At 52.3% G+C, this 25,969-nt stretch overlaps 1 protein-coding gene across 6 annotated transcripts in view; it reads left to right on the forward strand.

The window, feature by feature from the left end:
• Lpin1 (lipin 1) overlaps window positions 1-20,907 on the forward strand; it is a 61,768-nt gene extending 40,861 nt beyond the window's left edge. For 4 of the 6 annotated variants that reach the window (XM_063254303.1, XM_023561910.2, XM_023561911.2 and 1 more), the window contains exons 6-22: window positions 187-291; window positions 2,686-2,815; window positions 3,692-3,992; window positions 4,830-4,923; window positions 5,263-5,453; window positions 5,880-5,973; window positions 6,591-6,660; window positions 9,393-9,470; window positions 9,619-9,711; window positions 10,666-10,745; window positions 14,268-14,394; window positions 15,867-16,015; window positions 16,228-16,314; window positions 16,682-16,834; window positions 17,223-17,337; window positions 17,661-17,764; window positions 19,099-20,907. In XM_063254303.1, the coding sequence (XP_063110373.1) occupies window positions 187-291; window positions 2,686-2,815; window positions 3,692-3,992; window positions 4,830-4,923; window positions 5,263-5,453; window positions 5,880-5,973; window positions 6,591-6,660; window positions 9,393-9,470; window positions 9,619-9,711; window positions 10,666-10,745; window positions 14,268-14,394; window positions 15,867-16,015; window positions 16,228-16,314; window positions 16,682-16,834; window positions 17,223-17,337; window positions 17,661-17,764; window positions 19,099-19,258 (2,131 nt within the window). In that variant the 3' untranslated portion in view covers window positions 19,259-20,907. The remainder of the gene's footprint in view (window positions 1-186; window positions 292-2,685; window positions 2,816-3,691; window positions 3,993-4,829; window positions 4,924-5,262; window positions 5,454-5,879; window positions 5,974-6,590; window positions 6,661-9,392; window positions 9,471-9,618; window positions 9,712-10,665; window positions 10,746-14,267; window positions 14,395-15,866; window positions 16,016-16,227; window positions 16,315-16,681; window positions 16,835-17,222; window positions 17,338-17,660; window positions 17,765-19,098) is intronic. The other 2 variants (XM_013144449.3, XM_023561912.2) reach the window with 2 other exon arrangements.
• Window positions 20,908-25,969: the final 5,062 nt, after the last annotated feature.

Raw genomic sequence — 25,969 nt, forward strand, 5'->3', positions numbered from 1 at the left:
CTGAGACAGGAGGGTCGCTGCTAATTTGAGGCCAGCCTGGACTACAAAGTGAGCTCAAGGCCAGCCTGGTCTACCCAGTGAGACCCTGTCTAAAAAGAAAAACAGGTAGGAGAGAAGGAGTAGGAAATGCCATCTAATTGACCTGCGATTGTTTTTGTTTTAATGTGTATCACGGTACATCCGCAGCCCAGTAGACCACCAGCGGACGCCCCCTCATCTCGAGGTCACCACAGAGGGAGGCCTCTCTAGCTCTTGCCCGCCACAGTCCTCCTACCTGCACGCGTCGGAAAGGTATACGAGCCCTGGGACGTGGTCAGTCGGGGATCTTTGGATCTAACGGATCTAACGCTTAATCTCCTTTACATTAACCCTGCCTGGAGCGGACCGACCTTAGCTCCAAACAATACCGAGAGGAAGTTTGATCTAACAGATCTAATTTACTAACCACCTTACTCATAAAGAAGGGCACAGAGGATACTGTTTTCCTTTCACTGTGTAGATTATTTAGCTGTTTTTTTGGTATTGGGAATTGAACTCACAACCTCGAGGTTCTAGGCAAGCGCTTGAGCCGCTGAGCTAAATCCCTGGCCCTAGCTTTTTTTTTTTTTAAAGCTTTAAAACTCAGTCTCTGGAAAATATGGTTGAGCATATCATTCATCTCGCTACTTCTGCGGAGTACTTTGGAAGGTGGAATAATTAAATATAGATTGGGAAGATGATGTTTTATTTTTTTGTCTGGGGTTCTTGGGCAGATAGACCCACTAGATATTCTTAGGATGCTGAGTTAGTAAAATTTAACTTAACTTTTTTATAAATATTTAAAGAGCCCAGTAGGCTGTCTGAAGGATAGATTCAGACATTTCCCGCTGCAGTCCTGCAACAGGATTTAGGAGACCCACATGGGAGATTCACCAACATAAAATGGGCCCGGGGTTTGTATATTTTAATTTGAAACAGTGGTCTTAGCAATTTCACAGTGTTACACTTACTACTTTGTGGCCTCACATTGTTTACTTCATAAAAACCTGGAAAAACTTTCTTTTTGATTAAAGAACCAAACCAAGTTGGTGGTGGTCCCAGCCATAATTCCAGCGCTGGGGGAGGCTGAGGCAGGAGGACGGCAGGTTTGAGTCCTGATTGGCAGCGGATTGGGACCATCCTCCAATAAAGAACTGAAAAGGGCGGGCACCGTAGCCCAGTCACAGAGCACCCTTGGGTTCAGACCCCACTGTCAAAACCAAACAAAAACAGAAAAATAAGCAAAAGAGTAAATGCCATACAAACTCCAAACAAAACCCCAGTAGCCAAACAACCCAAACCTCAGGCTCTGGGTGTGCGAAGGACCATTTTAAAATGAGGGAAATGAGGTTAAAAAACAGTGACAGTGAAGTTATGATTAACTTGCCTAACTGGGGCTGCCGAAACACTGAAAGCTTTCTTTCTTCTTTCTTTCTGTCTTTCTGTCTTTCTTTCTGAGACAAAGTCTCACTGTATAGTCCAGGCTGGCCTTGAACGCAGGGCGACCCTCCTGCCTCAACCTAAGCACTGGGGTTGCAGGCGTTTGCCACTACACTCAGGGCCACGTTGGCCACCAGGGAGCCAATTGGCTGGAAGCAAGCTATGCAGTCTGTGTGCTACGGGCATCGGTAAATCAGCCCCAGCCATCAAGGAACAGTTGCTTAAGACATAGATAAAGATGTAAAGGAAAATTGTGGTCTCTTCATTTCCTGCTCCACTGCAAAGCTCTGCTGTGGTGTCTCCTTCTAGAGGAAATGACGCAAGAGAGTAAAGATAAGACAGAGATAAAGAGCGCCTTCTTTCCAGCCGTATTTTGTTTAGTGTGATGTGCAAATATTGTACATAAGTTGATTCTTTTGGGCAGTTCCTTTTGGGCAGAAGTGAGACATTGCTTAGGTCTTAAAAGTAGAACTATTAGCCAGCGTGGTAGTGGACCCCAGTAACCCCAGCACTCTAGGAGGCTGAGGCAGGAGAACTGCAAATTGGAATACAGTGTGGGCAATTTAGCTGACTCTGAGACCCAGGCTCAAAATCAAAAATAAAGGGTGGAGCTGTAGCTCAGTGCAGAGAAACTGGGTTCAATCTCCAGTGCTTCTGAAAAAAAAAGAGACTAGAAATGTGGGGAGCATGCAGGTGAGGAGATGCTATGTATCTTCGAGGCTGACCTTAGAGAGTGGTTGGCACAGAGGAACCCAGGCACCTGACTGGTGTGGAAGCCAGGCGGTGACACGCTCTCTCTGTTTTCAAACCGGTGCCGACCTGCAGTCGTTTGTTTATTTATTTTGGTCTCGCTATGTAGCCCAGGCTGGCCTCGAACTTGTGGTGTCCCTCCTGCCTCAGCCTCCCCAGTGCCGGGATGACAGGCGTGTGCCACCAGGCCCGGCTGGTGCGAGTATTTTAAGGAGAAAGTCACGGCTTGTTGGGGCCCTTTTGTAGACATCTGATGTGGGACTGCAGGAGTCGTGAGCGCAGGGCGCAGGCCGAAGTGTAGAGGGGGGATTCTGAGCACAGGGCCAGCAGGTCCTGGCTGCACCTCCTCCTCATCCTGTCTTCCCGGAGCTCTCATTCCGGCGCCTTCCTCGTGGACGTGGGCGCGGCGACGCCTGGTGGCGGGAGGCGGGATAGCAATGGCCCTCTCAAGTGACCGTGTGTACTGGTTGGTTTCAGCCCAGCAGGCTCTCGCCCCGCCACCCCAAAGAGCGACTCTGAGCTAGTGAGCAAGTCCAGTGAGCGCGCGGCGCCCAAGATCAACCTGGAGATGCTGTGGCTGTGGGGGGAGCTGCCTCAGGCCGCCAAGGTGAGCCCGGCTGAGCTTCGGGGTCCAGAGTGACCACGGCCCCAGCCAAGGGGCCAGGGAACTGGGAGCACTCTGGGGGCAACTCGTTGCAGTTACATTTTATCATTTTATGAATCAGGGTCTTGCTGTGTCGCTCAGGCTGGCCTAGAACTTGGATGAGATTCTCCTGTCTCAGCCCCTGAGAGCTGGGAGTGTGTGCCACCTTGCCTGGTTGTGTATATTTTAAAGACACGGGACAGCAGCTTGGCTGGCAACGTGGGGATCCCTGTCTTTGTAGCTGCTTTGACCATACCACCTCGCCTCATAGTAGCAGAGAATAGTTTTCTAATTAGATTCATTCTGGGAGGCTGAAGCAAGAAGGTCCTATATCTAAGTCCAGCCTAGCCAATTTAGTAACTTAGTGAGACTATGTCTCAAAGTAAAATAAAAAAATTTTTTTGTCTTTTTTTTGGGGGTGAGTGCTAGGAATTGAACTCAGAACTTTGTGCTTGCCAGGCAGGTGCTGTGTCACTGAGCTAAATCCCCGGCCTTTTTTGTCTTTCTGAGACAAGGTTTCACTCTGTCTAGAGGTAGGTTTCACTCTACCTCAGGCTGCCTTGAATTCAGATTCTCCTGACTCAGCCTCCTGAGTGCTGAGATTACAGGTGTGTACACCACACCCAGCTCTAATAAAACAATTTTAACAAGGGCTGGGGATGCAGTTTTTTGAAAAGGTCTTGGGTTCAATCCCCAGGACTGGAAAAAGTAAAAAATAAAGGCCTTTGCTACAGTACGTTGTTAACTGACCACCTCTCCCCACTAGTGGCTGTTAGTCTCCTTGCCTGTGTCCTGGCCCTTTCTCTGACCTTCTCCCGTCTCCCTTTCTTGTTGCTCTAGTCCTCTCTGCACAAGATAAAAGAATCCAGCCCACTGAGCAGCAGAAAGATCTTCGACAAAACCCACTTCCAGGCCATCCACAGCGAGTCCTCAGATACCTTCAGTGACCAATCGCCGACGCTAACCGGGGCGCTGCTCGCTGCCCAGAGCCAGCCACAGTCAGAGATGCAGCTGGTGATGGAGGAGGACATCGAGGCCCTGGGAGCGGCTGCCCCGCCCCTGCCTGTGACTGAGGAGCTCAAGCCCCCAGCTGCCAGCGTGGCACAGGCGGCGAGCAAGACGGACTCTCCCCGCAGGAAAGGTAAGAGGCCAGGCAGGCTGGGCGCTGTGGTACGCGGTGCCTTCTGTCCTCTCAGAGGTCCAGGTGAGCCAAGGCTGGCACTGTGATGTGACACGTATCCCATGGCTGGACATGACATCCTTCTGCAGTTGAGTGGAGGAGAGAGTGGGTCTTACGCTTGAGGGGAGTCAGTCCATGGTCAGCCACTCCAAGGCAGGAGAATCGTGGCCAAAGGGCGTGGGGAGCAAAGCTGCTGGATTCATGGTGGCCAAAGAGCAGAGCAGGGGACGGCATCAGGGAGGAAAGAGCCAGGACTGAGTACCTAGTGTCACACCCTCTGGTCACCCAGGCACACCCAGAGATGAACATTTCTAATCTCACAGATGTTACTTAACCTGGCTGACAGGTCAGGGTTACCGGTCACTTTGAGTACCCAGTTTGAGAGTCTTTATCCCCAGTGCCAAGGACCAGAAGTGTTTCAGATGCTGGGGTCCGTGAACTCTGGAATTCTAATACAGGTGGTCCTGGTCAGGGATCCCTCACCTGCCAATCCTGAATCCCAGTGCATACCTGGTTTTCTGTCTGTAGCGATGGCGTCAAGCTTGGTCTTGGGGAGCCCACGCTCTCTGCAGTTCTATTATTCCAGTACCGAGGATTGAACCCAGGCCCTCCCTTTGCACTGAGCTACATCCCCAGCCCTTTTCTATTTTTGAAACAGTCTCACTAAGGTGCTGAGTGACCAGTCTGGGCTCAGACTTGGAACTTGGTGATCCTCCTGCCTCAGCCTCCAAGGGCTGTGATCATAGGCCACCACTGCCTGTGGGAGAGCTCTGCTGACTGGATCCTTTCCACTTGCAGATAAGCGGAGTAGACATCTCGGTGCTGATGGCGTCTACCTGGACGAGCTCACTGACCTGGACCCTGAAGTGGCAGCTCTGTACTTTCCCAAAAAGTAAAATTCCTTTTGTTCTTAGTGTTTTCCATAAGCCAAGCATTAGTCTGCATGAGTCTGGTTTTCCCTGGTTTGTGTTTGATTAGAAAGTGGAGCTGGGTGTGGTGGTGTACCCTGAGAGCAGCCAGGAGGACCCCAAGTGTGAGCCCAGCCCCTCCCTATTTTTTAATGTTGAGACAGGGTCTTGGTAAGTTGCGCATGCTGGATTCAGACTTGGGATCCTCCTGCTTCAGCCTCCTAGACTGCTGGGATGATAGGCAGGCACCATCACACCTGGGTAAGGAGCTCCCAGGGCTGGAGAGGGAGAGCAGAGCCCTCACACAGGTCCTTCTCCTGCAGCGGAGACCCTGCCGGGCTCCCCAAGCACACCAGCGACCTCGGACCCCGTTCGGCTAACCAGTCCCCGCAGTCGGTGGGCAGCTCAGGCGCAGACAGCGGCGTGGAGAGCACCTCGGATGGCCTACGGGACCTGCCGTCCATCGCCATCTCCCTGTGCGGGGGCCTCAGCGACCACCGGGAAGTCACCACAGGTAAGGCGGCTGCGTGTGATACCACAGCGCCTCACAGTGGCCGCAGGTGGGAAGTCCAGCGAGCAGGCCAAGGTTATGACAGCTTTCTTTGGGTGAGGGGAGATCACGTGGCTGGCAGTTAGCTGATCTCAGAGTCCTTTTCTTACTTTTTTGCATTTTGAGACATGAATGTAGTTCAGGCTGCCTTCGAATTCCCAGCAATCCTCCTGCCTCAGCCTCCCAAAGTGCTAGCATGTCATGTGTGAGGCCCCCCATGGCGCTGATCCCAGAACAAAGCCAGCCCCCCTTGACAGGTATATTTTATGGGCTCGTTTGCATCACAGAATAAGCTCTCGGTAAATACTCGTGAAAGAGAAAGGGACAAAGCCTGCTTTTTAAATCAGATCTCCTCCCCCTCCCGCTTTGTCCCTTTCCCCTGCTCCACAGATGCATTTTTGGAACAGGCCGTGTCGTACCAGCAGTTTGTGGACAACCCGGGCATCATCGACGACCCCAACCTTGTGGTGAAGATCGGTAATAAGTAAGCGCCCGACCTTTCCCCCTGGCCGTGACGCTGTTCTGGGTTCCAAATACAGAGAACAAAGTCTTGGTTAAACCTCATAATCGTCCTTTTACTGAAACTGACAAACTCATATGGGGTGTGATCAAAAAATATGGTGAAAGTTTAAATTTTAGAAACTGTGACAGCAAAGACCCCACCTCGTCATGAGCCCCGTCACAGTCCTCCCCTCCCACCCCACGTACCCATCCCTTGTCCTTGCCATGTTCTGCAGCAACTCTGGAGGCCTCTTTCCTGAGGGTCTTCTTGAGGTGTGATAAAAACCCAGTGACCGCTGCTGCCCGCATCCTCCCTCAGAAAGGCTGTGTCCTCCTCCTCAGTCACCGGATCCTGTGACTCCCGGCTCCTCCCCAGAGTCGCAGTGACGGTGAAGGGGAGATGCTTTGAGTCCTCTCCTGGCATCAAGGCAGCCAGGATAGTGCAGATGAAGCCCCTGTCCCTGTCCCTCCTCCACCCTGTTGCTACCCAGGGGAGGCTGCAGGGAGCGGCAGCAGCAGCTCTGTAGGGAGCTCCAGGGGACCTGCGGCTTCGCGTGGCCAAGTGTCCGGGTCCCCAGTAACTGCTGTCTGTTTTGTCAGGTATTACAACTGGACGACTGCAGCCCCTCTGCTCCTGGCCATGCAGGCCTTCCAGAAACCTCTGCCCAAGGTGAGCTGTGACTCGGCCCTGCAGATGACCGCTGGGTCCCTCGGGTGCTTGGCTTGGACCCTTAGGGACTGCAGAGTTAATTTTGTTGTGTGCTTTGCCACTGGCGAGCACCCATCAGGGGTTTCACATCTCTCTGTGCATTTTCCTTTTGCGCTCTTGGGGTTGAACCCCGAGCCTTTGCCCTGACTCCATCCCTGGCCCTTTTTATTGTATTCTGAGTTTTGCTGAGTCACTTAGTAGCCTAGGCTGGAGTCCGACTTGTGATCCTTCTGCCTCAGCCTCCCACAGTGCAGGGATTACAAGTGGGAGCTAGCTGGTGCAGAGCGGGTGATGGTGAATAGTGAGACCCAGGTGCAGGTTCTTTGAGGCGGTGTAAGTCGGGCTGTGACCTCACCCTGGTGGCACTTCGTATTGGCTGAGGGCCCGAGGCAGGGTACTCGACAGAGCAGTCTTGGTCTTGTCCTTGCCAGGGTCTTCAGAAGACGCGTGGCCAGGGGTATATTTTTATGTTGCATTTCTCAGATCTTAAAATTAATAAGAAAGGGGGCTGGGGATTTAGCTCAGCAGCATAAGCACCTGCCTTGCAAGCAGGCAGTCGTGAGTTTGATCCCCGGTACCGATAAAAAGGAAAAAAAAAATTAAAAAAAAATTAATAAGAAAAAGAAAATTTCAGTGGAGTTGAAGAATTTAGTTTATAGAGAAAGAGTCACACGTCCTCTGAGCTGGTGAAACGGGCCCTGGTAATATGCACGCCAAACAAGTTCAGCCTGAAGCTTTTTGAAGCTGTCTGTGTAGGGTGATTCTCTCACACAGGAATTTCTTTCAGTGTAGAATTTGTCAATCTTATTGTTTTGGGTGCTGGATTTTGTATCACACTCACCATGATCTTGCTTCCCTATTTCCAAAACCAGTGTAGAAAAAGGCCTTTTTTTTACATTTTACAACTTCGATCTGTACTTTTTTATTTGGTGGCTAAGAAGGGGAGACTTGAAGAACCAAGCCTATTGTTTCCCAGCTGGTTATTGGATCAGGATACAATGGGTTACAGAAAATGCAGTGACCTTAAGCTGCAGAAAGCAGCTTAAGTAGTAGGGGTTTATTGTCCTGAGTTAGTAAGCACCTGCAGGGTTGGTATTTCAGGTTGATAAGTCTCTGATGGCCTTTTGACACATAGTTCCCTTGTTCAGCCTGCTGAGAACCGGAAGATTGGGGACAGAGGCCCCTGTTCCTTGGGCTGAAACTCAAGACCGCCTCCAAGTGGTGGTTGCTGTGGTGGTGGATGGAGCAATAGATGATTTGGGGTTCACTCACTGAAGCTGAGGTTGCCCTGATCAGATGGCAGCCGGCTCTCGGAAGCAGTCTGAGATCTGTTGCCCAGAGGAAGTCGGGGTGTGGGTGGCTGGGGGATCTGGTGTGGTTTTGTAATGACTTCAAGGTTATCCATTAAATATTCTTGCCCTGATGATTGCCAGTTACATTGCTGTCATCTGTTCTAGTTTTTTATGATTTATTTCTCAAGCTAAATTCCTCAATCTGTATTCCAGTGATGTTTACTCATAGACCAACAGTGCATTTGTAAACTATGGTAGCTTTTAAATATCTTTTGTTAGCTTGTCGGATTTGTATCTGCTTCTGTGACTTCAGAGAATTTTCTTCACTAGTTTTGTTTGTTTTTGGAAATCCACTTCAGAATCTGTAGCTAGGTCTGAAAATACAATCCCGTGACGACTTTTTCTTTTTTATAAATCTAGGGTTTGTTACATTTGTGGGTGACCTTATGGAGGACAGGGAGGTCTGCACATAGAGTGGTGTGCATCTGACATACATTTCAGTATGCCCAGGCTTTCTGTAATGCCCATTATATATCTTTTTAAGCGATGGAAAGGAACATGCTTTAGACTAAATATATGAATTATTTTGTTTGGTCTTCCGTGGAGAGAGAGCGAGTGCACCCAGAGGAGAAAAAGGACTTTATTGCGGGCAAAGGTGGGCTGCTGAAGAGACACAGGCATCCTCTGGAAACTGGGGGGAAAAAAAAAAAGTGAGGTTTTATTTGGAATTTGACAGGGGCGGGGCTAAAGAGGCAGGCAGGATGACGTGTTGACAGCTGATTGGAGGAACATTTGAGCATACGCAAAAAGCGGGTGGGTTTGCGAGAAGACCACGAAGCGGCACTTTCCGGGAAAAACCTGTCCCTATTTATTTGCTACTTAGCTGCTTCCCCGTAGGCTGAAAGAACTGAATCTTTTCATCATTACCAGCTACTTGAAGTTCTATAAAGTGAGAGATGAGAAAGCATTGCCCCGGTCCTGACAGTAGCCAAGGGTAGATATTCTTTTTTGTAAATACTTAGAAAATTATTAAACTGTATGTAGTCTGTGCCATCAAACCTTTTATTCCTTCAAGCTGTCAATACGAATTTTAATGTTTGAGAGTTTAAATCAAACACATCGATTACAGCTCACTTTGTCAACTCTGGGAACTCACATTTACTAAACAGCCTGAGAGCCTAGGGTTTGTTTAGAGCTGTTTTACCCTGCACCTTACTAGTGACGTCATGCTTTAGTTTACACTCTTCATACAGGGCTGGCAGCATCTTAATCATTTAGGCACTTTACTTTGCATTCTCCTGGTCTTCCTAATCACTAATGATGTTTTAATGCTTTTCTTTCTTCTCGTTGTCGTGTTGTATTTTGTTTGTGGCTCGTTTATTCTTTTCACGCCTTTTTAAGTCTTCATGCTTAAGTTACCTTACTGTAATTTTGGATGCCATTAGATTTTGTTTCTCTAAAATTTTCAATCCATCAATAGTATGTTGTGTTTTCTCTGATTTTTTTTTTCTCTCCTTTTTTGTTTTAGTCCTTCTTTAGTTTGCCTGTGTGTTTCTTTCGGTTCAAATGTGTGCTGAGTTAATCTCCTTTCGGTTCCATTATTTCTGTTCCCATCCGTTTGAAACAGGCCACGGTGGAGTCTATCATGAGGGATAAGATGCCCAAAAAGGGAGGCCGCTGGTGGTTCTCGTGGCGGGGGAGGAGCTCCACCATCAGAGAGGTGAGCCTGCACACCTTGTCCGCAGTGGGGTTGTGACGTTTGCTCAGAGACACGCAAGCCCCAGCTGCAGCCCTGACGCTCCCTGTAAAATTTCCTCACCTGTGGAAGGAAAAGCCTTCAACAGGGTCATTTAACATAAAAAAAAAAAAAAAAATAGACCTCTTCCTGCTGCCTGTGCAGAGCAGCCCCACTGGCCAAGTCCCAGGAAGCCCAGCCTGCAGAGCCCCGACTGGACTTGCCCAGCCTTGAATCCTGGGTGCTTTCTGGTGCTTGCCTTCTGGGCCACTTCAGCCTGGCCTCCCCCACTCCCTGCTGTGGCTTCCTCCTCTTGGGACCTTGGATTCTGCCTTGAGCCTCGATGCTGCCTGGCAACTCATCCTGGCTCCTGGGACAGCTCCATTTTTATACCCAAGTAGATGTCCCACCGTCCATTTACCAAATGGCCAAGGAGATGTATCACCTGGGAGCTTCAAGCATTATCAAACTCTTTCTTTCTTTGCACTGCTGGGGCTGAATCTGGGACCTTTGCACCAACCTGGGTATTGCTAAGTTGCCTAGGCTGGGCTCCAATTTGTGATCCTCCTTCCTGCCCCAGCCTTCCAGAATGCTGAGATGTCAGGTGTGCATCACCTGATCTGGCTATTTTTTTTTTCTTAAATTAGTTTTTTTTTTGAGATAGAGTCTTGCTGTACAGTTCAGGCTGACTTTGAACTTACTTTGTAGGCCAAGGGTGGCCATAACTCAGGACAATCTTCCTGCCTCAGCCTCCCAAGTGCTGGGAGTATAGGCATGTGCCGCCACATCCAGGATAACCTTGACCTTATTTCAACTCTTTTGCCGTAGTTTCCCAGGTGTGGGATTACAGGTGTTCCCAGTCACACATGGCCTAGGTCAGGCTTTATTGTGCGATCTTGTTTCCTTGTACTTCTGTCATTCTTTTTTTCCATTCTGCAGGAGAGTAAGCCTGAGCAGTGCCTGCCTGGAAAAGGCCACAGTACTGGGGAGCAGCCGTCACAGCTGGGCATGGCCACTAGGTACAGGGCAGTGTTGGGGGTGGTCCTCATGGGTTATTGCTGCCTTCCCACGCTCATGGTCACATCCGGGTGAGCCAGATGCAGACAGCCTTCACTGGATGGCCTCACCCCGGGCCTGGACTCTGGGATTCATTCAGAGACCTGGTGCCGTTTCAATTGTTTTTCTCATTCATCCATCTGCTGGGGAAATGGGAATTGAAATGAGGTATCATAAGTCTTAGTCACTTTTTTCATTACTGGGACAAAACACTCAACACCTACAAAGTAGAGGAGGGAGGGTTCAGATTAGCTCACAGTTTGAAGTTGTTTTAGTCCAAGATCAGCTGCTTCAAGGCAGGGTCCATGACACAGGCGCCTGGCCGAGGAGAGCTGCTCACCTCATGAGACACGGGAAGTAGAGAAAAGGGGTAGATAAACTTTTCAGGGCCACGCCCCTAGGACCACCTCTACCAATCAGGTCCTGCCTTCTAATAGCAAGGCAGGGCTAACTGCCGTTATCCAATCAGCTTCCAGAAGCCCCACCTATGACCGAATTGCGCTCTGGAGGTGTCTGATTTGAACCATAATGGTAACCAGAGCTTTTTGCTTGTCGCTGGTGATTGATGTCCCTGAATACCGAAGCCGGAGATCTAATAATGATGACATTAACAGTGGCGTGAAAGTCTGCACTGCTGAAGGAACTTTTGTCTGGAATTCAATACTAACTAGGACTTCATGCCTTTTCTCAATGCTGATAGAGATGTTAACTTGGCGTAGGAGACAGGTTGTGATGCTATTAATCACTATTGATGATTAGGATTTGAGACTGACTCAGCTCCCCAATAATAGACTCCCCGATGATAGACTGTACGATAGTGAGTGTCTGCACAGTGACGTTTTACAGCACCCTCACCCAAAGAAACCAGGATTGTACCCGGGGAGGCTGAAGCAGGACGATGGCAAGTTTGAGTCCAGCATGTGGGCTTCTTAGTGACTTGGTGAGACCTTGTCTCAAAAAATGGAAAGAGCTGGGGATGTAGCTCCAGGTGAAGACCCTCGGTTCAATCCCTGGTACTGAAAAACATTAAAAAGAAGAAGAAAAATACTGATAGGTGAGTTAAGGGCGAGACTCCTGTCTTGATCAGTGTGGTTAGTGGCCAGGGTGGTGAGTGAAAGGAAGGTGAGATTTTCTCCACCCTTGGTTGGTTTTTGGGGGACGCTGGCTTGATCCTTGGTGCAGCAATTGCTGATTGCTGGCCGTAGCTGTGTTTTATTCCTGGAGTCCGAGGTGAGCAGTGGATACCTGTGTCACAGGGTTTCTCCCTAGTTCACTGTGAAGGTGGGTGGGTGGACCCAGGACTGCATTTTCTGGGTTTTCAGTGTGGTCTTTCTTGGCCTGACCTATGGGGTTGGGGCACTTTCCACTGGTCCCCTGTTGGTTCCCCATGTCCTGGTCCCTCTTGAGAGGGAGGGTGCAGGGTCCCCGTGCTGGTTCTGTCCCATACCTTCTCTGGGGACAGGTGTGATTGTTGGACATTTTGCCATTGGAGAACATAGAGTTCGGGCCGGTGTAGGCCAGGAAGGGAGCGGTGGTGTTTGCTGCTGTGTCTGGTGGCTGAGAAGTGTGGTCTTTCCCTGGGAGTCACCAGCAGGCAGCAGACCAGCTGTATTTGTCTGGCAGGTGGTGTCTGCCTCCCGTTATCAGAAGACTGTGCAGTAATGGTGTCTTTGGACCCACACCGAGGTGGCCAGGAGCCTGGCTTCACTGAGGTGTGGCTGGGTGACCCCAGCCAGCTGCTGCTTGTGCCAGCACAGAGCCACCCACGGGCGCTGATGCCCATATGGACTGGGGGATGCTGATGCAAGAAGTGACAACCCCAGGAGGGGACAGGAGCCCTGGCCCACTCCATGGTTCCCTTCCCACAGGATGAGGGTCACCCCACACTGTGCAGTCTTGGTCGGTGGTTTTTGGACACACTCCACACATAGCATGGTGAGGCTGCCCCTGAACAGGGATGGTTGGGGTGGGTCGTGGCAGCCATGTCAGCCATGCAGAGAGACAATGATGTCATCATGAGGTTTCTGGCTGTGGTGGAGACAACCCCAGCGGCACCACGCAGGCTGAGGGTGCAGGGAACCAGGACCCCCGCCAGTCACCCGTACGCCCAGTAACGACCAGTCACGGTCAATGTTGACAACAGCGATGGTTCCCTTTGGCCAGAAATGGTCCAACTGCTTGTCATTCCCAAGTCAGTCACCTCACCAGCATGACAGAGGTGGAAATGAGGTTTTAGAAAGTGTGTCTGAGGCTCCCCTGAGAAATTAGAAATCTTTTAATTGGTATGGGCATGTTCGGCTTTTATGCTCCTTATGAGGTTTGGAGACTTTTTGTTGGTGTTTCATTTGTTTGGTTGTTTTGAATCAGGATCTTGCTATGAGGCCCTGGCTGGCCTTGAACTCCTGATAATCCTCCTGTCTCAGCCTCCTGAACGCTGGGATGATGGGGGAGCCTTTTGTCTTGGTTTGTTGCTGCTAGTGGAGGCTGATAAGCAAAAGCCACTTTCAGAAGCTCTGCCAGGGGACAGTTGGAAGATGCTGCCAGATGGCCGTGCAGTGCCGCTTTAGTTTTTAAGTTTCGTACCTGTGTTTTCTGTTTCCCTTCTACAAGGCGCTGTGTGGATCCTGCAGGCGTTTGTCCTTACAGCAGCAGCTGGGAATCACACCATTCCCCCCAGCCCAGAGGCGCAGTAATCTAAGAACCCCAATTTGCACACTGCTTCCCTTCTACTCCGAACTGTCTGCTGCAGAGTCATTTCCCAAGTTCGTGGGCAACCCGGCCTCCTTCCCCAACTTGTTGAGTGGCTGGCCACCCCATGAAGCAGCTGTCCTTGTTATAATCCTCCTGGCTGCTGGTTCACATTTTGCTAGGATCCGTGGGGTGTGGAACCAAGGGCCTTGGGTCAAACGTGTCATTTTCCCGACAGGATCTGAGGCCCAGCTGAGAATCCTCTGGTCAGCAAGCCTCTCCTGGCCTTAGCTCTGCTGGTTCCTTTTCTTTCCGGGCTGTCCCCTGCTTGCATCCTGAAATTTTTGGTGGACAGGGCCCAGCGTGTTTCCCGGCACGTTAAGGAAAATGGGCCAGGAGTGGTGGTGAATGCCTATTATCCCAGCGCTCCGGGAGGAGGCAGGAGCCTGTCAGCTCAAGCCCATTGCTTGCAACTTGGTGACTTAGCCAGACCCTGGCTCAAAACGGGGGCTGCTGGGGGTGGAGCTCAGTGAGAAGGCCCTGGGTTCAGTCTCCAGGGCCTCAGAAAGTTAGAAATTCAGAGAGAGCAATGGCAGCAGGTGAGGAGACACGTGGAGGAGAAGCACAGCCTGGTGCAGGTGCTGCGTGCTGTGTGATGGGGTCCCTGGGGCTCCCAGACAAGCTCAGTGCCCGGGGTGACGGTGCCAGGGGGACAGTGTGGCCGAGTTGTGGACGCAGAGCCAGTGACACCCTCGCTCACCTCTCCATCGGTGATGCTGGCGTCCTGTGTGTTCCAGGATCAAGCACGAGTCATCCTCCAGTGACGAGGAGCACACAGCCACCAAGCCAGCCTCCACCGGCCACCTGCCTCTGCTGTCCAGCGTCAGCTACAAGAAGACACTGAGGCTCACGTCAGAGCAGCTGGTGAGTCCTGGTGGAGCTTTGCTGACCTGGGGGGTGCAGGAGGCCGATAGGGGCCACTCGTCTGCTTCTCCCGTCTACCCAGCGCCTTTGTGCACCAGAGTGCTGGCTTCCCCTAGTGGCCATGCATCCCTCTTTTTTCTTTTTTTTTCGGTTTTTTATTTTTGCTTTTGAGTCAGTGTCTTGCTGTGTATCCCTGGTTGGCCTTGCTCACAGTGATCATCCTGCCTCAGCCTGAGTGCTTGGGACTATAGGTATGCACTACCACGAAAGATGAAGGGCGAGAGGGGTGACCCGTTAGCTCACATTTCATAAATTGGTATAAATAAAAAAGCTGTACAGGGATTGAGGGGGCCTCAGACAGCAGGGGACTGTGGGTCGTGGTGTCACACGTGTGTGTGCGTGTGTGCTCCCGTGTATGCACATGTATGGGTGTGTGCATGCCTGTGCATCCCCACTTCTAATTAGGCCTCTCCTGTACCTGCACTCTGTTTCAAACCACAGCCAGTTGTGAGCAAAAATTCTGCCCTTTCTAGAAACTTCCCTGTTTATCCCGAGAAAGAGGCATGTGGGCTTGTTCATGATGGATTGAATGGAAGGCAGAACAGGCAGCCAGCTGGGTCCTGAGATGCTGGGGCTGGAGCCCCTGGCTGTGCACACCACGGGTCCAGTGAAGAGCCTGGGTGGCCCCAGGTGGTCCTGTGTCCTGACCCGGGCGAGCCTCATCAGCCCAGTCTGGACTGTGACCTTATGGGTGTGAGGCAGTTGTTCACGCCTGGAGTCCTAGCACTGGGGAGGCTGAGGCAGGAGGCTCACCATGAATTCAAGGCTAGCCCAGGCTACGCAGTAAGACCCCATCTTAATAAAGAAGAAACACTAACCCTATCCAGCTGAACCATTGTCACTTAAGGAAGTGTATTTTTACACTTGGCTTAGATCTGTGTCCAGGTAACAAGCCCCTTCACAACATGGCATGGAAGGTCGAGTCCTGTTCTAAGTTTGTGATTATTTTGCTGGAACAAGAAATGGGAATTTTTTTTGTATCAGGAATTGAACTCATGACCTTGTACTTGCCAGGCAGGCACTGTGCTGGGCTTTGAGCTCAGGGATTTCCACTGAGCTACATCTGCAGCCTTTTTTTTTTGTCTTTTTCCTTTTTATTGTTACCGGGGATTGAACTCACGACTGCCTGCTTGCAAGGCAGGTGCTTATGCCACTGAGCTAAATCCCCAGCCCCATCTGCAGCCTTTTTAAAAATTTGAGACAGGGTCTTGCCAAGTCCCCAGGTTGCTCAGGCTGGACTTGAACTTGGCAGTCCTCCTGCCTCAGCCTCCCTCGCAGTGCTGGGATGACAGATGTGCACTTCTGTACCCAACCTGAGCAGGGTGATTTTTTTAAAGCTTAACCTTCCTTTTCATGGCAGGGAAGCCAGGTGGCCCTCCCTCAGGTGGACACGGTGCCTTGGTGTTTTTCAGAAAAGTTTAAAGCTGAAGAATGGCCCCAACGATGTGGTCTTCAGTGTGACCACGCAGTACCAGGGCACCTGCCGCTGCGAGGGCACCATCTACCTCTGGGACTGGGATGACAAGGTCATCATCTCCGACATCGACGGGACCATCACCAGGTACACGGGGTCGCACAGGGTTACTCAGTCACCCAGGCTGGGCTCAAACTTGGAATCACCCTGCCTCAGCCTCCCGGAATGCTGGGATGACAGGTGTCGCTGCCGCCCCATCTCCTCAGTGTTCCCTGTGAGGTGTGGGTGGTGCGTTGACACAGAGAGGGCTTTGGTTTTACTTGGGTTCTGTGACTTTCATGTTTCTTGTCTTTGTTCAGATCGGACACCCTCGGCCACATCCTGCCCACACTCGGGAAGGACTGGACCCACCAGGGCATCGCCAAACTCTACCACAAAGTGAGCCAGTGAGTGCGGGTGGGGTGGCTTCTGGATTGCCCTGCGTCCCCCCTGCTGCCCATGCAGGTGACGCCACTTTGGCGACCTGGACAGACCCTGCCTCAAAATGAGTACATAAATAAAGGGCTGGGGTGTGGCTTGGTGAAGAGGCCCTGGGTCCGACCCCCACCCCATACCCCACCCCACCCCTGACGGACTTTGTGTGGGCACAGTGGCACACTCCTGTATTCCAGTGTTCAGGAGGCTGAGGCAGGAGGATCGCTGGGAATTCGAGGCAGGCTTGGGCTCCATAGCAAGACTCTGTCCCCAAAAACCAGAAAATCAAAAAAAAGGTTCCATGTGGCCGCCATTTGAAGTGAGGCTGGTCTCTTCCAGGAACGGGTACAAGTTCCTCTACTGCTCGGCGCGGGCCATTGGCATGGCCGACATGACTCGAGGCTACCTGCACTGGGTCAACGAGCGCGGCACGGTGCTGCCCCAGGGGCCCCTGCTGCTCAGCCCCAGCAGCCTGTTTTCGGCCCTGCACAGGTACCCGCCTCCCGCCTGCCCCCCACCAGCTCTTCCCTTGGGGTGTGGAGATGGAACCTGGCCTTCACCCTGAGCTGCATCCCCGCCACTATTTTCATTTTCTAGGCTGGGCAGGGTCTCACTAAGTCACTAAGTTGGCCAGGCTGGTCTCCGACCTGAGATCTTCCTGCCTCAGCCTCCCACAGTGCTGACTTGGCAGAGGTGCATTGCCACCTGGCCCGGGGGCTTCGTGCTCCAATTCTGTTTCCCCAGAGGGCCCTGGATGGGCAGATTGGCCATGTGCCCATCCTTCCTGGGTCCAGGTGGACTGGCCAGCTTCGATGCGAAAAGCAGTTCAGGACGAAGCCATCCTGATCCCTATCTGCTGTTCCTGTGTTGGTTTTAACAGAGAAGTGATTGAGAAGAAGCCGGAGAAGTTTAAAGTGCAGTGTCTGACTGACATCAAGAACCTGTTTTTCCCGAACACAGAGCCCTTTTACGCTGCCTTCGGGAACCGCCCCACCGTGAGTACTTCCACCCGCACGGGGCCAGCAAACTGCTACTCTTGATGACTGGGCCCTGCGGGCCCTGCCAGGGACTAGGCACCTCAAGGCCCGTTGGTCACAAGCTGGGGCTGGTGGCCCCCCACCTGTCATCCCAGTGTTCTGGGAGGCTGAGGCAGGAGGATTGCAAGTTCAAGCCCAGCCTTGGTAACTTTGTGGGCCTCTGCTCTTGAAATAAAAAACACACAAAGGGCAGGGAATGGAGCTCAGTGCGAAGGCCCTGAGTTCACTGTCCGTGAATTTGTTCCTCTAATTCTTCCTTCTGCCTCCTCTGCCGACCCCAGGACGTTTACTCCTACAAGCAAGTGGGCGTCTCTCTGAACAGGATCTTCACTGTCAACCCCAAGGGCGAGCTGGTGCAGGAGCACGCCAAGACTAACATCTCGTCGTGAGTGTTGGGGCCCTGTCCCCGAGGGGGCTTTGTGGGGACATTGGGCTGCTCAGCCATTGCTGCCTGTGTTTCATCTTTAATCCCTTTGCAAATATATTTTTCCTGGGCCCAGTGGTGCATACACTCGTAATCCCACCTCTAGGAGGCTGAGGCAGGATGATCACAGGTTCAAACTCTGTGAATTATGAATAAAGCTGGGCGTGGTGGTGCACCCTGGTTAGTCCAGCACTTTGGAGGCTGAGGCAGGAGAATCACTGTGAGTTTGAGGCCAGCCTGGGCCACAGAGCAAGACCCCATCTCAAAGAAACAAAACAGAAAAAACAAAGAATAGCAGCAACAAAATTTAAAGGAGGTTCAGCTTTGTGAGAGAAAGAATTGAACGGACTTGAATACTTTGAGGTTCAGTTTGCCAAGTTAGGCTCGGAGGCCTCGCCTATGAATGAGAAATCTGGGCGGATTGGAACACGAGGACCTGCCATACCCTGAGCACCTCCCCGTCCCGAGAAACGGCGAAGAATCCGCCTTGTATTTTGGTCAGAGTTTAGTTCGTGTGAGTCTGTGGGCTAAGCCAGAGCCTGGTTTGGTGTTGTTTTGTTCTGCAGTACTGCGGATTGAACCCCGGGCCCCCTTGCTGAGCTGTATCCATGTTCATTCCTTCATTCTTTTTCCATTTTGAGACATGTTCTTGTTAAGTTTCCCAGACTGGACTTGAACTTGCAATCCTCCTGCCTCAGCCTCCCAGTGTGCTGCAGGGATCCCGCGGGTGATGGAGCCATGTGTGCTGTGGACAGGGCAGGCTTGGCTCTGCTGCCAACTGCAGCTGCAGCCGGGCAGACACTGTGCCCCACCCAGCACCTCAAGCCAGAGGCCTCCGAGCTAGGAGCAGCCAGAGGAAAGGCGCCAGCCTAGCTTTGCACCCAGAGAGGCTGTCCGGCTATGGGCATGCATGCTGTCTCCCACCCGGCCCTCCAAGCCACTCGGCCCTGTTTAGTAGAACATTTCTGCCTCGGATCTTGCGGATTCCTGATTCTTGCGATCCTCCTGCCTCAGCCTCCTTAAGTGGTGGGATGACAGGCGTGGGCCACCACAAGCGGCTCCTCCTTTCCTTGGGACTTCTGTGCTCTCTGAGGCTGAGGCAGGAGGATCTCTGTTGCAGCCTGGGCTCTCTAGGGTGTCCGAGTGTGGCTCTGTGGTCCGCTGATCTCCAGTCATGCCGGTCTGTGCTCTTGGCCTGACTCCCATCCCTGCCTCTCAGGTCCCTGAGAATCTTTCCCAGCATGGAGCTGGCACCAAAAGCCACCTGCTCATGTCCCGTTGTGCCTTCCCTGCAGATATGCACGGCTCTGCGAGGTGGTGGACCACGTGTTCCCGCTCCTGAAACGCAGCCCCTCCTGCGACTTCCCCTGCTCGGACACCTTCAGCCACTTCACCTTCTGGAGGGAGCCACCACCCCCCTTTGAAAACCAGGGTGTCCACTCAGCCTCAGCGTGACAGGCACTGGTCGGCCCTTTGCCACAACACAGAAGCCTGGCATCCCTGTGACAGACCCTACTTGGGAGCGCACTGTGACCATCTGGGCTGAGCGAGACCCAGAAGCGTTTCCGGGGTGGGGGTGTAGTGGGAAGTGATGCTGTTAAATGCAAAGTGACAAACCTGTGAGAGTGCATTCGCAGGTCGCGTGCAAAGCTGTGCCCCAGCCCACCCCAGCCATTGGTTCTTGATGTGCAATAGGGTGTCCGAGGGCTGTGCCTGGGGGTGACAGTGCCCCCCGTGGAATACCACTCTGCCCAGGCACGTAGGTCAGCACTTCTGAGCTGGCGATGCTTTGCCACCTGGGCATGGTGGGCACAGTGGTCAGGCGAGGGCACTGCAGGGTCTGGGTCACTGTGGGCTGGAGCTGGGGCTCCGACTAGGCCACCTTGCAGAGCTTCCTGCAGAGCGCTTAGCACCCTCTCAGGTGATGCCGTCTTTCCTTTGGTAAGGATACCTTGCCATTAGCTCACCCCTGCCCTTTGCTGCTTGCAAGGCTGAAATATTTTGCCTTACTGCGCTGGGGGCATCGGATGTAGGACTGGCCCAGTCCAGCTCTCGGTAACTTTGCAACGCCTTAAACCAAACAGCTGCTCGCAGAGGCAACTAGCGCTCTGAAGCCAGCCCGGCCTGCGGCCAAACTGACATGACAAAAAACCGAGATGAAAACAACAAAAATCCCGAAAGAGACGCGTGGTTTTCGGACAGTTGTTTGGAGAGCTTGAGCCATATTGTTTGCGGATATTATTTATTGCTTTACTCCGATTGGGTTGTTGTCAAAAGGCTTCCAGCCACAGGCTTTCGGTGACAGATGTCACAGAGGTGTCCAAGGAGGAGTGCATGGGGCTGGTGAGTGCTCCGTCCGCAGGTCTCATGCCGCAAGCCTTTCGGAATTGCACAGAAGCTATTTTTCTTAGCTTTCCTTTCCCACTCAAATCAAGAGCAGGGGGACAGTGACACTTGGAGTGACATTCTTTGAGCCAATAGCAGATGGTTCCTGTCTTATTAGGATGGTTCCTGTTTATTAAGCTGGCTTGTGGAGAATATAGTGTGAAAAGGTGAATTATTTTGGTAAAAGAGTTTGAAAGAGTTTGTTTTCGTTTCTGACATACTATTTTTGTAAAGAGTGCATTTTGCTCCCGGGACTGAAATACTTTTCCTATTTAAATCACATCGTTAGGTTCTTTGGAGGCAAAAGAAGAAACAAAACAACCCCTCAAAGGAATCGGTACTCTTTCTGTGAAAGAAAATCCCGAGTCCCTGGCGGCACCGCATCTGGTGGGCGTGGGTGGCCGTGTGGGGGACAGATGGCTTTGTGGACACACAGGGGATCGACAGTCAGCTGTCATGAGTCGCAGATCGAGACTCGAGCTCCTCACGTTCGCTCGGGAGCTGTTAGGAAGGACCCAGCCGCACCCAGCACCCAGCTCCCTGCCCGGTGCTGGTCTGGTCCTACACCATGTTCATGCCCTGGGGTTGGGGAGCCAAGGAGAGCGAGCACCCACCTTGCTCGGGGTACCAGTCATCCTGTACTTGTCTCATTGAGTTGTGCTGGATACAAAGCTGGAAAATGCTGTAATAAATTGGCTGAAAGACTTCCTTGAAAATCAGACTTGTGAATTTTAGTTTTCTGTTAAGGGGTCGAGTTTTTCTGGTGGGTTATTATTATTACGTCGGTACCGGGGATCAAACTCACAACTGTGTGCTTGCCAGGCAGGTGCTTATGTCGCTGAGCTAAAGCCCCGACCCCCTCCAGTGGGTTACTGAGCATTATGTTTTATTCTTGACACAGTCCTGGGAGCACATTCCACAGTCCTGTGGTGCACATCCCAGCATTTGTGGGGCTGAGCAGGAGGATTTCTAGATTGGGCTACAAAGAAGCTCAAGGCCAGGAAACCCCCAAGATCCTCAAGGCCGTGCCCCATTGGCGCTTTGGGATGTTAAAGGCTCAGATGTGTAAAGTGCTGACCTCTGTCCCATGGGAGGGAGGGGACCTGCACCGGCCTGGTAGGGAGACAGGAGTAGTGCCCTATGGTGCTGATCACAGTGTCTCGGGGCTCCCTCGCCCGTCCCATCTGCTGCCTCTGCCTTAGGGCTTCTGGCTTCTGCGTGGCACATTTCAGATTCATTGTTCTTACCTGTAATAAAAGTTGGTAGCTGGGTGTGGTGGTGCAGGCACCTGTAATCCCAGCTCTCTGGGAGGTTGAGGCAGGATGATGGCAACTTTGAACCTGGCCCAGGCCATTTAGGGAATTAGGGGCCAGTCTCAGAATAAAGGGGGGCTGGGGATGTAGTTTCATACAAAGACCCTGGTTTAACTCTCAATACTGCCCCCCCCCCCGACTCTATTGTCTGCAGTCTGACGCCTACATAGTCTAAGTCTGGCCCATGTTTTGGGGGATAAGGTCTTGCTATGTAGCCCAGGCTGGCCTTGAACTCATGGCAGTCCTCCTGCCTCAGCCTCCTGAGTGCTGGGATCACAGGCATAGCCACCGCTCCCCAGTACCCTTTGTCACCCATGTCAGGCCATGCTGATTAGATTCATGGCAACTGCTGCTGCCATCAGGCAGAGGCAATGTCCGGAGGGAGCTGGACTAGGATGGAGCAGAAGCCATACAGGAAGCCAGGGGCCTGAGTGGCCACCCAGGGCGGCACAGGAGTTAAGCACGGGCGTCTTCCTGTGGCCCTGGGCTTGGCACAGGCTGTGCGGTGCACACGTGTGCATGTGTGTGTGTGTGCATGTGTGTCCTGAGTGCAGTTGGTATGAGGCCCAAGCTATAAATCCATTTAGGGTTGAGGTCTTGGGGATGCAGTCCCAGCACTGGGGAGCCCCTGAGAAACACAATTTTTTTTTTTTTTTGAGACAAGGCCTGGCTAGGACACGAAGTCGCCCAGAGCTTGCCTCAGCCTCCCAGGGTGCTGGGTTGACAGTGTGCCCCACCATGCCCTGGCTCCTGGTTTTTTTGAATAGGTCGACTCCGACAGTGCTCCTGGGATGAGGCCTTTGGGGAGCCCCTGAAAGACACCCCAATCTCAGCAGAGGAAGAGGCTCTGCGACCCGGACAGGTGCTGGTTTGAGTCGCAAGGTGTCGTCCTGGCTCTGTGATACACAGCGCAGGGCTTGGGCTGAGTCCGGGGATTCTCTAGGAGGCGCAGTCCCGGCCGGGGGGCGGGGTCCCCGGGCAGGGTTGGGGTGCACGGGCGGGTGCGGGGCCGCGGGGCCGGGGTCCTGAGGCTCTGCAGCCCGCGCGCCGGGACCCTTTGCCCGCGGCAGGAAGCGCACTGGGCCTGCGGCGACCCGGCCGGGCGCTGACCCCCGGCGGAGCCTCAGCGCCTTTGTGCGGGACGCGGCTCCAGTTTGGCTCTGGGGAGGACCCGCGCCGCCTCTCCCGCTGGGAGCCCCGCGAGCCCCAAACATTTTGCAACAAAGAAATGTCAGTGGAGGCGCGGCCCGGCCGGCGTTCCTGCCCCGGTGGCAAAACCGTCCTTCCCGCAGGGCTGAGAAGGGACGCAGTCACTCGGGAGCTCGGAGTCCCCCCCCCCCCCCCAGCGTGGCTGGCGGCTGGCGAGTTCGGCTTTTGTTCTTTGTCTTTTTGATCTGCATTTCGGGGAGCCCGAAAAAAGACACATTGCTTGTGGGCCGAGAGAGAAGGGGCCGTCTCCAGCTTACGGGGAGAGATTTATTCTGCAAGAAAGGTGGGTGCTGAGAGAATTTTGTGCACACAAAAAAATGTTTTTTCGCGGTGGATGAAATTCTGAGGGTGAGTGCCGTGCAGCGTTGTGTTCAGATTTACAGAGTCCTGGGCTGTCGAACTACTTCAGTGGACTTCTTTTCACGTATGCACAAACATAAAGCGGTAGCGCTTGTCCAATTATAAAACAAATGCATTTATAATTAAGTGCAGATGAGACCATAGCGCTAATAGAGTCCCAGTTAACATTAATGTTACCAGGTGGAAATGCTGACGTATGGAAGCCACAGAAATGATGCTGGATTGGGTGTATAGCAGAAGAAATTCTGTTTCATATTTCCTTTGTTGGCTCGATTCTTTCAACTTTTGAGTATGATGGACCATCATTTAAATTACCGTTGCCTGCTGGCTGTGGAGGCTGAGGCAGGAGGATCACAGTGAGTTACAAGTGGGCCTAGACTCTGTCTCAAACATCCCACCCCCATAAAATCAACACCAAAAAAGTAAATTATTGGGATTATGTAAAGGATAAAGTTTGTAATCTCAGCACTCTAAGAGGCTGAGGCAGGAGGATTGAAAGTTCAAGCCCAGCCTAGCAATTTAGTATAACCCTGTCTCAAAAAATACAAAAAAGTTCTGGGGCTGGAGCTTGATGTGAAGGCCCCAGGTTCGATTCCCAGGACTGGAGAAGAATTATTTTATTCTAGACAGCAAAGCTGGGTAGACACAGTCTAGGCAGCCACACGGGGTTGGGCTCTCTGTGTGGGGGTGGGGGCAGGCAGAAGATAGGAACACGGGGCAGCTGTGGTCCAAGGCCCATCTGTTGGAGGCCAGGCCTCCAGATAACGGTGAAACAACCAGGCCCACAGCCTCCCCAGAGATAGGTACTGAGTTATCATCAGTCACCTGGGCGGGTGACCCAGACCCCGAGTCATCTCTTCCTAAAACGCTCTTGTCCTCCTCATGTGCTCATGCTCCGGGACCTGCTTCCTCTGACCAGGGCCACCTATGTCTTACTGGTTGATCACAGCTGTGTCCTTGCCCCGTGATTTTGCATGGGAACCTTTGTTCTTTAAAATTCATTCAGTGCTGGGCCTGGCTGGGCAGGAAGTGCCGGGCCCTGGTACCCGGGGCCAGGGAGGTGGACAGCTGCCCTGACTTTGGCCTCAGGGCTTCTTGGCTTCCTGCACAGCAGTGGCCTCTGCTGGCATTGCCCTTTGATGACAGCTCGAAGCCTTGACATGCAGAGCCGCTCAGGGTCCGCCTGCGGCCTGGGAACTGTGGGCAGCCATGGTGAGACCAGGCTAGGGTACGAGTCCTGGGAGGCCCCATGCTCCAGATGGTGGATCTTCGTGGGGTGCTGTCCTTATCACAGTTGATGTGCTGTTCCCCTGATGACGAAAGAACAGACCCCAAGCCAGGTATAATGGTGCACAACTGTTATCTCAGCACGCTGGGAGGCTGAGACAGGACTGCAAGTTGGAGCCCAGCCTGGGGAACTTAGGGAGATCCTGTCTCAGAGTAAGAACTAATAAAAGGGCTGGGCATGCAGCTCCGTGTGAAGGTGCTGGATTTAACTCATACCGCAAAGACAAAAACAAAATAAAACAAAAAACAACCAAAAAGCACCCAGCTGACTACATTCACAACAGTGCACTTTGGGCAGCTTGTCCAACAGTCGGGGCTCACACTTTTATTATTAATTTATTTGGGGCACTGGGGATTTTTTTTGCCCCCTCCTCCGCCATCCGCTTCTCCACTCTGCGCAGGGTAAAGTCATCATCGTGGCTGCCCGTGCCTCTTTTGACCAGGAACTCACACTCAACAGTGCTCACTTTTTTCATGCTGAAAGGTCTGCAAAGAGCCGGGGAGCGGCTGGTCACTGGGGTGTGAGCTGTGGACAGAATGTACCCGGCTCCCCTCCTCTGCTCCCTGCCCACGGTGAGGTGAGCAGCTTCCTCTGCCAGACCCTTCCGCTGTGTGTTCCTGCCTGGGAGCAGCCGACCATGGACCTAAAGTCATTCCTACTTGTAGATGTCAGGTATTTTGTCCCAGGGAAGAGAAACTGACTAAAACACTTTCCAGTAAAGGTGGCGTTGGAGAAAACAAATATCTTGAAGGCCTGCTATGAGGCCCGTGTGGTGACAGGTGTTAGGAGGACTGAGGAGTTTATATCCTGCAGGAGGCAGATATTTAATACATTTCTGTCATCCCAGCACGCTGGGAGGCTGAAACAGGAGGGTGGCAAGTTTGCATTCTACCTGGGCAATTTTGTGAGAGCTGGTCTCAAAGTAAAACATTAAAAACTGGGCTGGGAATGTTGGTCAGGTGAGGACGCAGGGTTCTGTCCCAGTACTGAAGGAAAAGAACTCTACTGTAGGAGTGGGTTGGTGTCCCTGGACGACACCATGGAGGACCAAGTTCCTCTGGGTGTGGGTATGTTGGGGATTCTTGGGAGGAAGGAACCCCTGGGAGGGGGCCCAGGGAACTGTCTCGGATGAGTGAACGCCTTGTACCTTGGAGGGCTTTCACCATGTGCTTCGGAGTGGAGATGGAGGGTGATGGTGTGGCTGGAATGGGCTTTGAATGCTATGGAGATGGTGATGGACGTGTGCACAGGGGCCACAGCAGGACGTGTGCCCCTTACATGGTTTGGTCTTCTGGGGAGGGGACACTTATACAGTGCTGGCTACCATCAAGTAGACAGAACCAATCAGAAAAGTGTTACCGTGAACCAATCAGAACCTGGCTATTTTCAAACCTTCATTTGAATATGGTGCCGCTGGACCAATCAGAAGATGCCCTCTTCAATCCTTTATCTGCATGTGGGCACACCCAATCAAAAGACACTGTGCCTGACCCCTCATTTAAGCGTCACAGGAAGCCCAAGGAGGCATTTTTTTTTTTTTAAGTTTCTACATGGCCTGAGTCCAAGTGAGTGAGTGACTTTCTCAAAGCCTTACCTGCAGGAAAGTGCAGT

This window comes from Cavia porcellus, unplaced genomic scaffold (assembly GCF_034190915.1).
Source record: "Cavia porcellus strain 051 isolate PalLab524CR breed Dunkin Hartley unplaced genomic scaffold, mCavPor4.1 scaffold_8, whole genome shotgun sequence".
NCBI classification, from domain to species: Eukaryota; Metazoa; Chordata; class Mammalia; order Rodentia; family Caviidae; genus Cavia; species Cavia porcellus.